The sequence below is a fragment of the Gouania willdenowi genome, chromosome 18, assembly GCF_900634775.1.
Source record: "Gouania willdenowi chromosome 18, fGouWil2.1, whole genome shotgun sequence".
Classification (NCBI taxonomy): Eukaryota; Metazoa; Chordata; class Actinopteri; order Blenniiformes; family Gobiesocidae; genus Gouania; species Gouania willdenowi.
The window spans coordinates 9137653-9150607 of record NC_041061.1 but is presented as its reverse complement, the minus strand read 5'-3'; the positions used below and the strand labels follow the sequence as shown (position 1 = coordinate 9150607).

At 37.1% G+C, this 12955-nt stretch overlaps 1 protein-coding gene across 1 annotated transcript in view; it reads right to left on the bottom strand.

Moving 5' to 3' along the window:
• Positions 1-12955, bottom strand: part of rgs12a (regulator of G protein signaling 12a) — a 61954-nt gene that overhangs the window by 21685 nt on the left and 27314 nt on the right. The window contains exons 4-9 of the mRNA XM_028474215.1: positions 9087-9108; positions 5014-5183; positions 3550-3642; positions 1732-1875; positions 1020-1202; positions 789-939 (exon numbers count right to left, since the gene is read on the bottom strand). Coding sequence (XP_028330016.1) covers positions 789-939; positions 1020-1202; positions 1732-1875; positions 3550-3642; positions 5014-5183; positions 9087-9108 — 763 coding nt within the window. The remainder of the gene's footprint in view (positions 1-788; positions 940-1019; positions 1203-1731; positions 1876-3549; positions 3643-5013; positions 5184-9086; positions 9109-12955) is intronic.

Genomic DNA, 12955 nt, shown 5'->3' with positions numbered 1-12955 from the left:
AACATTCACAAAAATAACAAAATAAATTTAAAATGTGAACAGAAACAAAATCACCCCAAAGTTGTACAAGATGACTAAAAACACACAAAAATAACAGAGTAATGTATGAATTGACACATAGTATGTCAATTCATACATTCATACAAAGTGACTTAAAGAAACATACAAGAAAGAATAACACAAAAAGACAACAACAATGACACAAAATATATAAAATGTGAAGTGAAAGACAAAATTACCAAAAAAATGCACAAGACAAATTAGTGATTAAAAATAAACATATTCTAATTTTTAAATGAAAATATTTCTAAAATTAAAACATGACACACAATCTTAAACAACTGTTTTCTATACTTTAACTTTCTCAAATATAAATCTGAGCTACTCATGATCAAAAAATAATTCTAGAAGAAAAAAAATGTATTTGGGAGTCGCCAGAAGTTTGTGATCATGAAATGGGAATCCCTGTATTAAAGTTTATTTATTCAGACAAATGTTCCAAATCTACTTTGATCTCCTGACATGTTTCGACTGTCAACTGCCAGTCTTCATCAGAGGTGTCAGGTGATAAAAGCTGATTGCCTGAGGAACAGTTGAACAGGAACAGTTGTCTGAATTAATCAAACCATAACATACAGCAAAAAAAAAAAAAATCATGCCAGGTGTAAAAACGGCAGATGTGAATGAACAAAGATGCATTTCTGCAAAACAAAAGGTAAGAAATGTATTTGAATGGATTAATTTTAATCACTATTTTCCAAAAGTGAGGTGTGATGCTGTATTCTCACCTAGATTTATGTCCCCGATGTCCTTCTTTTTTGGTCCCTTTCCGAAGCTCCTGTTTCGCGACCACGAGAAGAAGATCCCGCGCTTTTTCTCCGCACTCTCGTCCCTGCCGTCCTCGTTTAGTGACCTCCCTGACCGTTGTTTTCTGATGTCCTGCGAGACAAACCCAAATTACAATTTGCACATGACTCCAGATGAAAGCCGACCACGTTGGGATGTTTCTTTGCTGCTACCTTTTTAGGAGTGGAGAGGGTGGAGCGGTCGGAGCTGGCGCTGTGTTTGGAGGGGGCGGGGCTACAGGGGATTTGGTACGGGTCAGGTAATGGTTGACCGTCCACCTCGGCCCGGATGCACTCCTGGTAAAGCGAGGACTTGAGAAATCGGGAGTAGCTGTCGAATTTCATCAAATTGAAGATCTGGGAAGAAAGAAAAAGAATGAGGAAGAAGGAACCAAGAGAAGAGGTTGATTTTAGGACATCTGAGGAGACACGTTGCAAAACAAAAAGCATCCAATCAAACGAAGGCTGGTAAAAAAATAAACAGAAGGAACTCGCGGTGTTAACAGATTGCTACAGCTAACATTTTGACAGCTCCTTGGTGGTTAACATCTACTCATACCAATGAGCGAGCTGAAAATATACAGATCCCTGCCGGCATGTCCGCGGGCTTGTGTTTACACTAAGTGTGAGGTTCTCCGTGGGCGCGTGCCAATTTGTATTTATCTCTCCGGTAAAAGATTCGAGCCCTTTTGTAAACAAACCCAGATGGCCACAATATGCTGGTGCAAAGTGACTGATGGTTAGACGAGAACAAAAGCTCAGAGTGCGCTTGTCTTTTAACACCGTCAGACAAACACGAGCTCTCAGCTTGATGTGGAATCCCTGAACGATTCATCCGAGTGTGAAACGTTTAAACAACTACACAAATGAAAAAGAGAGGCGTTACCTGTAGCTGCTGGGTCTTGAACATGTCGGGCCTCGGGGAGGTGAGCACATCATCAGCCAGCTGGGCTTGGCTGTCGATGTTGACCGGCATCGTGGCCTTACTGGACAGGAAGCTGTTGTAGATCTCTCCTGCCCTCTGAGACAACTGGAAGAAGGGCGATAACAGGGCGAGGAAATCAGACTTTAGTTTCAACGGTCACACAGCAATGCAATGAAATACATACGACTCTCTTGCTCTATTTTAACGTATGAGATCGACATTTAACTACCTTTCCAAACATTCTGGACAACTTTGATTAGGGTCACATGCGAATGTTGTGTCCCCTCAAAGAAAATGTACAAAGTGACACAAAAAACACACAAAATGGCAGAAGAAATAGCAAAATGACACAAAAAATACATAAAACCTGATACTGTGGGTCAAAATGTATGGAAACCTCTTTTTATTTGTAAACCGCAATAAAATCGCGTTAATTTTTCTTTTCGTTATGACCTACATTCTGTTTTCTGTGGATACACATTTGTTTGTTTGTTTGTATTTTCTGTTTACAATATTGATAATACAATAAAACTTTGAATTAACCACAATGAAATCTGCAATCCAGATTAAACTTGGTAAGGTAATAGAAGAACCAACCTTACATGATTGAGTCTAATTACATAAACAGGACATCGATCAATATATAAACTGTTGAAATTTTACCAATGACGATAGGGAAAGATTTTTTAAATTTCTAAAACTGTTCCAGATTCGGGATATTGATCCAGATCATCCCCAAAATATAATCACTTTTTCCTTATCCCATTTTGAATATTTCCTGGAAGTTTTATTCAAATTTGTTTCAAAATGATTTGAATTAGAAAGCTCACTGACAGATAAATAAATAAATAAATGTTGGCAAAAACATAACCTCCCTGGCAGAGGTAATGAATCCAAACAATGAAACAACAAAAGCCTTTGTTCTTTCCTGTATTAATGCACAGATTGGTTGTTGTTTTTCTAAGTGAATTTTAATAACGTGACCCACAGATCAGACAATCACATGTTTGTGCCCCCCACTGTGATAAAAAGTCTCTGTGTTAGGTTATGGTGTAACCCAGGGGTGTCAAACTCATTTTAGTTCAGGGGCCAAATATGGACCAGTTTTAACCCAAGTGGGCCGCAGACCTCAGGTTGGGGAAAAAGAGCAATTTTAACACCATTGTGCCCTAGTTTTCAATATCAGTCGCTGCTGGATCTTCACTTCAAAGATTTTTGAGTGTATAACCAATTTTTCTGTAATTGAGAGGAATTTTGTGGAAATGTTTGAGAGAAATTGCAAGATTTGTGGAAAAATTTAGACTTTATTATACAATTTGCAATTAAAAATGACTGCATTCATGTGACATAAGCAAAGGAAAACTGCAAGCCCACAAAAACATTAGGCATCTGCAACTGGATTATTTGGTCATTTACACAATAATTCATGTCTCCTGCGGGCCAAATTTGATGCTCTAAAGGGCCAGATTTGGCCCCCGATCCTAACACAAAAAATGCAGAGAATTACCAACAGCAATGATTACTCCTTCAATTAAGGACTTTAAGAAAAAAAATTGAAGACACATATTTTTTTATTTAATAAATGAATAAATAAAACAGAGAACTCTGGGAGAACATGATAACTTGGTTTAGAAAGACCAGGATGAAAGCCAACCTCTGTTTTGAGCCACATGACAGCATTGTTTTATTTAGGCATTTATGACTTCTTTGTTTGAAGGTGTTTTGATCAACAGTCTGAGTGTCATTGTGCATATGTAGCTTCACACTGTGCACACATACCTGCTTTTTATCAGCTGCAGGGACATGACTGAAGAATTCACAGGCCTGCCAGAACAAGATGTTCTCCTCACTGAATTCTTTCTTGAGGAATTCCTGTAGAAACAGTTGCGAGGATTTCAATTTCATGCGACTGCAAACACGATACCGACCGCTATCTCTGCTTCCAAGCTCCATCGCTGCTAAAACCAGTAGGTAACCGATAGCGTCGTTGGGTGCAAAGTAACAAGATTGGTACAAGTGTAGGCGAAAGATGGTGTAGGCGAGCGCTGCTCGGATCTGTACTGAGGGAGGCTTTTTCTGAGACGGTGAAATCAAAAGCCGAGCTTCATCAAGGTGTTGTGGGCTCAAATCAAAGGCGATGCAACTTCTGTGTGGGCTTTAAAGCTGCATGATGATAGCACAGAGAGGATCCTTTTAGTCACTAAGCTGGAGTATTGATATACTGTTCTGAACACCAACCAACCAACCAGCTGTGAATTAATATTTCACTATCACCATTGTCATATCTCCCTGATAACACCACAGTAACAGAAATGCTTCAGACATATGCTTAATGTGTTGCTCATGAATCTAAACCTGCTTTGGCTTTTTGTTGCTGTGAGTAAACCATTAAAAATCAGATACAGACATAGATTTTTGATGGTTTTCATATGTTATCTGTACATTAGTTTTTATCTTTAAAAAAGCATGAAAGTGAAAACTGAACTATAAAGTGTGATTGGGTGAAATTTGGGGGAAAAAATATGTCCTGGCCTGATACTTTTAAACATATTGTTTTCAGCAAAACTTTTACCCACTGAAAAATCAAGTGTGTATTGCTTAATAAAGCAGAATTATTCAAGCTTTCTAGTTCCGCTAGGTTTTCTTTTTTTTTTTTTTTTTTTAAATGCAGGTTTGATTGATGATTTTCAGCACTTTTCCTTTTCCTTTCCACTCCGTTACCATCAACCGTATCCATCCATCCATCCAACCAACCATCCAACCCGGGAACAACTGTGTGATGTCAATTTTTAAAAGGGCAATAAATGACATTAGGTTTTACAACAGGAACCATTGAGTTGTGCTGTGACCAACTTTTAATGTTGCCCATTCCACTCCGTTAGCACAAAAAGGTAACGAAGTGGAAACATCTGCATTATTCAATCCCATGTTAAACAAAAATCAGGAAGAATTCAGCACTGCTGTTATGCTGACATGGTAAATTAATTGAGCTACTGCCACTTTTAAATTCCATGGTTTTCAACATCCCAATTTAAAATCACCTCATGGAAATCTTGCCCAATAATGTACAAAGATAGCGAAACACAACACATTTTCCTTTTACTTTTTGCTAAATATTAAGTTAATTTGAAGATTTAAATAAATCCCATGTGTCAGAAAAGCAAAGCATTCTTTCCCACTCTGCTCATACCAACATTTTCTACCCCAAAGAGACTTATAATAACCAAGTCCGAACCTGCTTACCGAAAAGTATCGCACACCCACGGGGTCCTGAAGAAGACGCTCGAAACAGGCAGCCCAGCTGGCCACGCGTTGCTCAGGAAGCCCTCGATGGGTGCCCACACCTGGAAGACTGCCATTACTGTTCAGGCTGCTGTGGCTGCAGCATCCCTGCAGCTGGATCCCACTATAGTCTGGAAGATGGGAGGAGAATGTTACACTGCCCTAATGTTAAAGGCTTTTCCAAGCCAGGGGGCATCATGTGCTTTAAAATCTATCATAGATTCCTACAAACTAGCTTAATTGGACTAGAAAATGCAAACAAATAAAAAAGAGAAACATCTCAGGGACTAAACCAGGGGTGTCAAACTCATTTTAGTTCAGGGGCCAAATACGGACCAGTTTGAGTTTAAGTGAGCCACAGAGCAAATTCAACATTAACGTGCCCTGGTTTGCACTTCACTGCATGTGTAAATGATTTTGAAATGATCAAGTATGTGAGTATATATGAGAGTATATCCGTCCCTGCAGGATCTTTACTTAAATTTCCCTGATATTTGGAATTTGGGGAATTTTTGTGGAATAACTTTTGAAAAATTTGGCAGATTTTGGAAAAATTTTGATTTCTTTCAACCAAATGACTGCCGTCATGTGATATTAAAACTGGAAAACTGAGTCCTTGTGGATTTTAATTGAGTTTTTGTATATGGAGATGCTGAGATATAAACAATTTTTAAGTTCTCAAGCGGGCCGATTTTGATGCACTTAAGGCCCGGAATTGGCCCCCGGGCCTCGAGTTTGACACATGTGGACAGTACCGAAATGTTTGTACAAAAACTTGACAAAACATTTAGTCATACAGTTAATAACACAAGTCTAACACAGCTAAATATCTCTACAACACGTTTACAACAACTTCCTTAAAAGGAGGTTTATTACAGAAATGTTTGTATCTAAAGTTTAAACTTTAAGATACCATTTCTTTTTGGGCAAAAATAGAAGAAAATTTGTCCTAAATTGTTTTTTAATTTTTCACCATAAGTTAAATTAATTAAATAATATGATATACTCTAGTTTGTGTTCAGAATACTACTTCAGTGGTACATCTTTCCACCATGTGTAAATAATACTGCACATTTAAATGATTAATGCCAATTTACTTTGATAAAAAAAAAGACTAAGAAATAAGTTCAAATTTGTTGCAGTAAAACAAAAACACATCTTGGCACTTTTATTGTTAGATTTTGTGGTGAAACTGACTCCAAGCCTTCACTCTGCATTACAGAATGAGTGTCAAAGTTCACAACTGATTGAAAGGCAAAATGTAACCGGATTACATCCCACAGAGGGAAACAACAGATGTTGTGCACTTTGTGAAAAAGACCCGGCCCCAAAAGGGAAGTAAAAGGTAAAAGGAGAAAGGAGAGGGAGGATACGGCTGATTAAAGGGCGGACAGGGAGGAAGACAGGGGGTGACGTTATGATATCTGGGTGGTCAGCTTTAAGCTGTGGCCTGAGCCTGCACAATACCTGCTAACGTGACGGCAGATGGCCATTTAAGAGCTGTGTGGGGGCGAACGTGGCCAGAGCAGAGCACAAAAGGGGTCACAGTGGGGTTTTGGTTAAAGTCATTGCCGTTTCAAAAGGGGTTGAGCTGGACAAATATCTTTGCATTTGGATAGCTTTTAATGCTAACTGCTACAATAATATAGAACCGTGGTTCTCAAACCTTTTTGGGCCCAAGTACCCCCTTTCTCTTATTTCTGAATCCAAGTACGGTACTCCCTTTGTCGACTACAACACTTTTCTCAGAATACTTCATTCAATGTTGAAGCACTTTGTGACATCCATCTGTAAAAAGTGCTCTATAAATAAAGTTTACTTACTTAATTACTTATTAAAAAAAAACTCATTAAAAAATAAGTGGAATGAAAGTCTTTATTTAGTGCCTCCTGAATAAATTTATTTCTATAGGTTTTATCATTCCCAGTCACCTCTCATTTGGTTTTATACCAAGACTGACTCTTGTATTTTAAGTTCATGTTCCAATCAAGATCATTTACATCATGATTATAAAGATTATTATTTTTAACTGAAAATAAATATATATATAAATAAATAACCATAATGTAATGCTTTTATTTGTTAATTTTCCACTCTCTCTCTCTCTCAAGTAACCCCTGTATTGCCATCGCGTACCGCCATTTGAGAAACATTGATATAGAGGACCTAGCAGCATGGGATGTTGTGAAAGCTCAACAAGTGAAAGCTCCTCGTGGAAAAACTCCAAATTTACCAGGACTACCATGAATGAATATCCATCCTTGTGTAGAGACCCTTTGAAATCAATGCACTGTAAAAGGTGGATGAGATCACCCACAGATTATAATGAAAGTAGCCTCTCAGTGACCTTTCAAATCCTTATGCAATCAGATGCACCTACAGGAAAACAAGGCTATTATTTTCACCATGAAGGTCAAACAATCCACTTCCTTCCACTGGTTTGCTGAGGAGCTCTTTGTTAGCCTGTGGTTTTAATATATTAAGCTTCAGAGATTTGTGTTATTGACCGATCTATTTGCTGCTCAGTTAATGAAGCAACCTTTATAGCAGTGGTTCTCAACCTTTTCAGTCCCTGACCCTCAAAATAAAGGCTCCAGAAACCGGGGATTCCCACTGTACCTGAAGGTAATTGAACACAGACATGAACATTGAAGAACAGTCATGTGGAGACAGGACCATAAAGGGGGGAAATTTTTGGGGCCCATCCATAAAGTCAGCAAAATGATGGTCTATTTTTCTATGAATCTGTGATAACCACATTTATTTATTGATCTGAATAATATCCACCATCTTATTATTTGCACCCTAATATATAGACATCTTAAAGATGTAAATCCGTGTTTTAATCAGAAATAAAATGAATTAAAAGTGACAAGAAAATGGTGGAAAAGGTGGTGAAATGGGGTTTAAAAATCACAGATATTGCTTGAAAGTTGCAAATTGGAGTTGCCAAAAACTAACTGTAAAAAGGGTTCAATGTGTCAATATTGGAATAATTAGTTTAAACTGGGAAATAATGGGCATAACAAATTGGGAATGTGGTTAACTTGGTAAAAACATGGTGAAAAGAGGTTAAAAGTGACAATAATGGGTCAATATGTGCAACAGTAGGTGGGAAAAATGGTGAAAAGGGTTTATAATTGCCGAAAATGTCTTGAAAGTGACAAAAATGTGCAGAAAAAGCATTGAAATTTGATTGAGAAGTGGCAGAAACTGGAGTAATGTAGCAAAAATACAATAAAAAGAGCAAAAATAACCCTCCAAGACATAAACAATGGTTAGATATACAGAAAATATATGCTAGAAAAAAAACTCACTGTTTAATAACAGAAGGATTTTGATAGAAAATGGAACAAATGGATTAGATTTACAAACACACCAGCATTTAAAGGATAATGTCAATTTTTTTTTTTTTTGGATAATGAAGACTGATGTAAACTGAAAAGTGTAAAAACATTTGCACAAAAGGCATTGAAATTTGATAAAGAAGTGGCAGAAATGGGATCAATGTCGCAAAAATGCATTAAAAGGAGCAAAAATATGGTAAGAAAAAGTGATGAAAATAGGTTCAAATATAGCAAGTTTGGTGTAGTTGCAGAAAAATGGGAAAAGTATGCAAAAATGGTCTCAAATTGTTGGAAAAATGTATTTCTATGTTCTTGAAGGCACCTGGCCTGCCACTCCCAGTGTTTTACAGCGAACTCAAATGGGGTCCTGACACCAAGGTTGAGAACCACTGCTTTATAGAGCCAGACAGCCGCGTGCATATCTGATATACAGGAGCCCAGCTGCGCCGCCTGTTAGCAAACACGGTTTAAGCTGCAATGAATAGAAAAACGACGACCAGACGCACCAACAGGGATCCATTGTTAGAAAGTCAATGAATACAATCAACCTCAATGTAAGACTTTACTGGAGTGCTCTATTATGCAACTACACAGTCATGTGTGCAGAAGTAAAAACCTGGTCAGATCCAACAGGTATGGAATGTGTTTTTTTTTCTTATAGAAGTGTAATACATGAAGTGTACTCACCACCATCTGAGGAAGCAGCAGACTGAAAGAGAAGAGAGACAGACATGAGTGAAGGGCTCATCACGACCGGAGAGAAAATCCTGAGTCTCCCCAAAAACATCACACACACAACTTTCAGTAGGGTAGTGTGTGTGTGTGTGTGTGTGTGTGTGTGTGTGTGTGTGTTCCTCTGTGTTTATGCTACTGGCAATGGGCTGGATCTCAGGGTCTGCTTTGTGCCACTGGATGGACCCCCGTTTAAACAACACAGCTGTTCACACCTACACACACACACACACACACACCAGGAGCCATAGTCTCCCTTTCAAACGCCTCCTCTACAGACATTTACATCCCTGAATATGTGCATTCCTGCTCAGTGCGTTCACAAAGGCTCATCCAGCCATGCTACGTTACAGACCGTCTCCTCCTCTCTCTTGGTAATGAAGCACCCAATGCTTTCCATACGTTAATGTATTTAATGAAAGGGTTAAACATGAATGGTAAGAAACCACTCAAGAGGGCACAGATCACACTCACTAACAGTCAATACAGAGGAAAACACAGAAAATAGAAAATGTTTACATTTTGTAATGAAAAGTTGAGGAAAATAGTTTATATCTATATATCACACTGTGGTTGTCAGAGGTTTGTAGTAACCAAGTAAATATACTTCATTACAATACTTAAGTAGTTTTTTTTTTGATGATATGTACACCGAGGTTTTTTATTTTTTTTTTATTTTAAATCAGCAGTTTTACTTTTACTCTACTAAATTTAGTAAGTAAAAAATGTACTTTTACTCCCTTACTTTTATTTCTGCCACCTCGTTACAAATTAAAATGTGAATTGAATTAAGCTGGAATGGGCACGTCTGAGAGCACGCTTAATTTTATGCATACTTTGAAAAATGCTTTTTTACTTTACTGATACTTTTATGTATTTTTTTTTTTTTTTTCACAAGATACTTTTGATACTTAAGAACATTTAATGCAAGCCGTTTTAATACTTTTACCAAAGTCCTTTACACATACTACTTACTACATACTTTTACTTTTACTTAGTTATTCGGGCACTTTATACACCCCTGGTGGTTGTATATATTGTAGTTGGTAAGTTTAATTTAGTTAATTTATTCAAACACGTTAAAAGAAAAAACACAGATTCTTAAAATATAGAAAGTGCTCACTCAGACAATTCTATAACAACATAGATAATTATATTGTTTGAAAAGGTGCAGGATGAAGTTAATAAAACATTACAAAAAAATAGAAGAATAATATTGTTGGCCAATCCGGCAATAATCTCAATGAATAATGGTTGAATTGAACAATAACAAAATCCATATTTTGAATACCAGTTTAAAAGTATTTTTTGGAAACTATAAAAAATCATTGTTTGCTGAGAAACTCCAAAGCACGGAATCAATCTTGTTATGTTCTAGCTAGAAGACACTGTTATTAACCTCAACTATTAAGTAATTGTCAAGATGACCAAATGTATTTAGGTTAGTTGTAAATAGTCAAGGAAGAATCTGTAAAAAAAAATCTACCAAACCAAAGTAACCAAATTCAATCTGGCAATGACTCAACAAAACTTTAGTTTTGAAACAGTGTCCTTGTTTTTGGCTTTTATTAAACCTCAATTATTTGGTAATGAATACTAAGAGGGGTTTTTTTTAGTGAATTTTAAATTTATTTCTGTGCAGGGGAGGATAGATGAGGCAGTTCTATCCAGGAACACTCGAAAAAACCAGTGCGTTGGAGGATGTGTCTGAAAAGGAAGGACGAGTTCCTGAAAGAAGCCAAAAAAAGAGAGAGAGAGAGAATCTCTTCAAAGCTGAAGCTCTCAAGTGTGAATACTAAAACCTTTAAACAAAAATCCAGTTTTGAAGGGTATTTTGTGCTGTACAGTGATTGAAAATGAGTGGATTAGAGATACAATATTGACATTTTACTTTTTAGCTGTTTTACATTATTTTAACACAAGATAAATCTAATTCTATAGAACGGGGTGTTAAACTTATTTTAGTTCAGGGTCTGAAATACGGACCAGAGCTTAAGTGGGCCAATGATTTTAGGTGCAAATTTAACAATGTGCCCTGGTTTGCACCTCCACGTATAAATTATATATAAATGATAAAGTACGCACAAATTGTATTTTAATTGAGTTGTCTTTGGAGGGGCTACAACTTCATATTTTTTTCTATCATTTTTATTTTCTCGAGCGGGACAAATTTGATGCGCTAAAGGGTCGTTTTTGGTCCCCGGGCCTTGAGTTTGACAACTGTGTTATAAAAAGTCCAACATGTTATGGGAAAAAAAAAAAAAAAAAAAAAAAAAACTGAGATAATTTCTTTCCATTCTAACAAAGCAGCTCCTACAGATGAGGGGGAAAAAAGTCTCATGTGCCCTTACATGACGCCGTGTTCCAGTTTGAGGGTGACCACCACATGTGAAAGCTCCATCACCACCAAACCCATAATTCTCTCCCAGTGCTTCTTTCTTTACAAGCTTGCTTACTGCATCCAGCCCCGTTTCGTCAACACCCAAAGGCCACCCTCTTCTGTGGTGGCACGCACCACGTGTACAACAGTAATCATGGGTGGGAAGAAAGGATGAAGAGCAACAGAGGAGTGAGAAGAAAGAGAAAACACTAACTCCATCTGTCTGTGCCTTTTGGTCTAAAAACGACTTAACCTCAAACCTTAAATACACGGAGTGGTGCTCGTTAGAGAGAACACGGCAGACGTAGTGTCACACAGTGTGACGTAAATGTTGGGTTTGACAAAACAAAAGGTTTGCGGACAGTAAACGGCACATTGGAATATTTATATACTCCATTTCCTCTTGACCATTTTGTACTATTATTATTGTTTCTTTGGAACTGTGTTGAAAAGCTGACACCTGGATTTCTCCATCTTGGATTAAACATATAATCAATCAAGGTTGCCACATAATGACAGATATAATTAATATCCACCTTGTGTGTGGCGTGCGCGTCTCTTTGCTGTATAATAAGAGCTGAAGAATAAATCACGCACACACGCAGTTGATGTCATCATTCATTAGTTAACCAACACCTCTGACTGATAAATGACAAACCACGTCTGTGTAAGCACACTTGGATATTTTAAACACTGGCAATCTGAAAAACTCAAAACCACTGATTGCAAATCAAATTTGGAATATTTAATTAGTTTATATCAATTACTTATATATTAGGGGTGGGCGATATGGAAAAAACAAATCATATCACGATTTTTTCTGTGTAAAATCACAATCTCGATTTGAATTCAGATCATTTAGACTATTTTAAAGTTATTTACCAATAAAATACACCAATTCACCTACTTAAATGATCTTTTATCCTTTTTGGGTTTTAAGTCAGGGCACTTTTCAAAAACATTCTAAAAATGTATGTAAGCTACTTTTAAAACTAGTTCCAAGTACAACATCAAACAAAAAGGCTGATGAGTTCTTTTAGTCACACAGTCTTTATACTTTGTTTATTAAAAGTGATGTAGCATTAGCAACACTTGCTACGCTGGGGGGAAGCGGAGCGTAGTTTCTGTGATGATGGAGCTCTGATCACCGTAATCTGTAGTATTATGACTAGTAAATGGTGTGATTTGCCAGAAAAAAAGCCTTTGCCACAGACATACAGTATGGCACAGACACGGCACCGCGAGGGATAAATTGTGCACTACATATGGTTCTACAATCTTTGACATTCAGCAGATCATTGTCATGTTTTTATCCTTAATGATCTAGTATCGTCAGATCGCACACCCATAGTTATATATATATATATATAAAATAAATGCAAAATAATAACAAGAAAAAGATAAGGAATGTTGTCAACAACATTATTTTGTGCATACGTAAAAT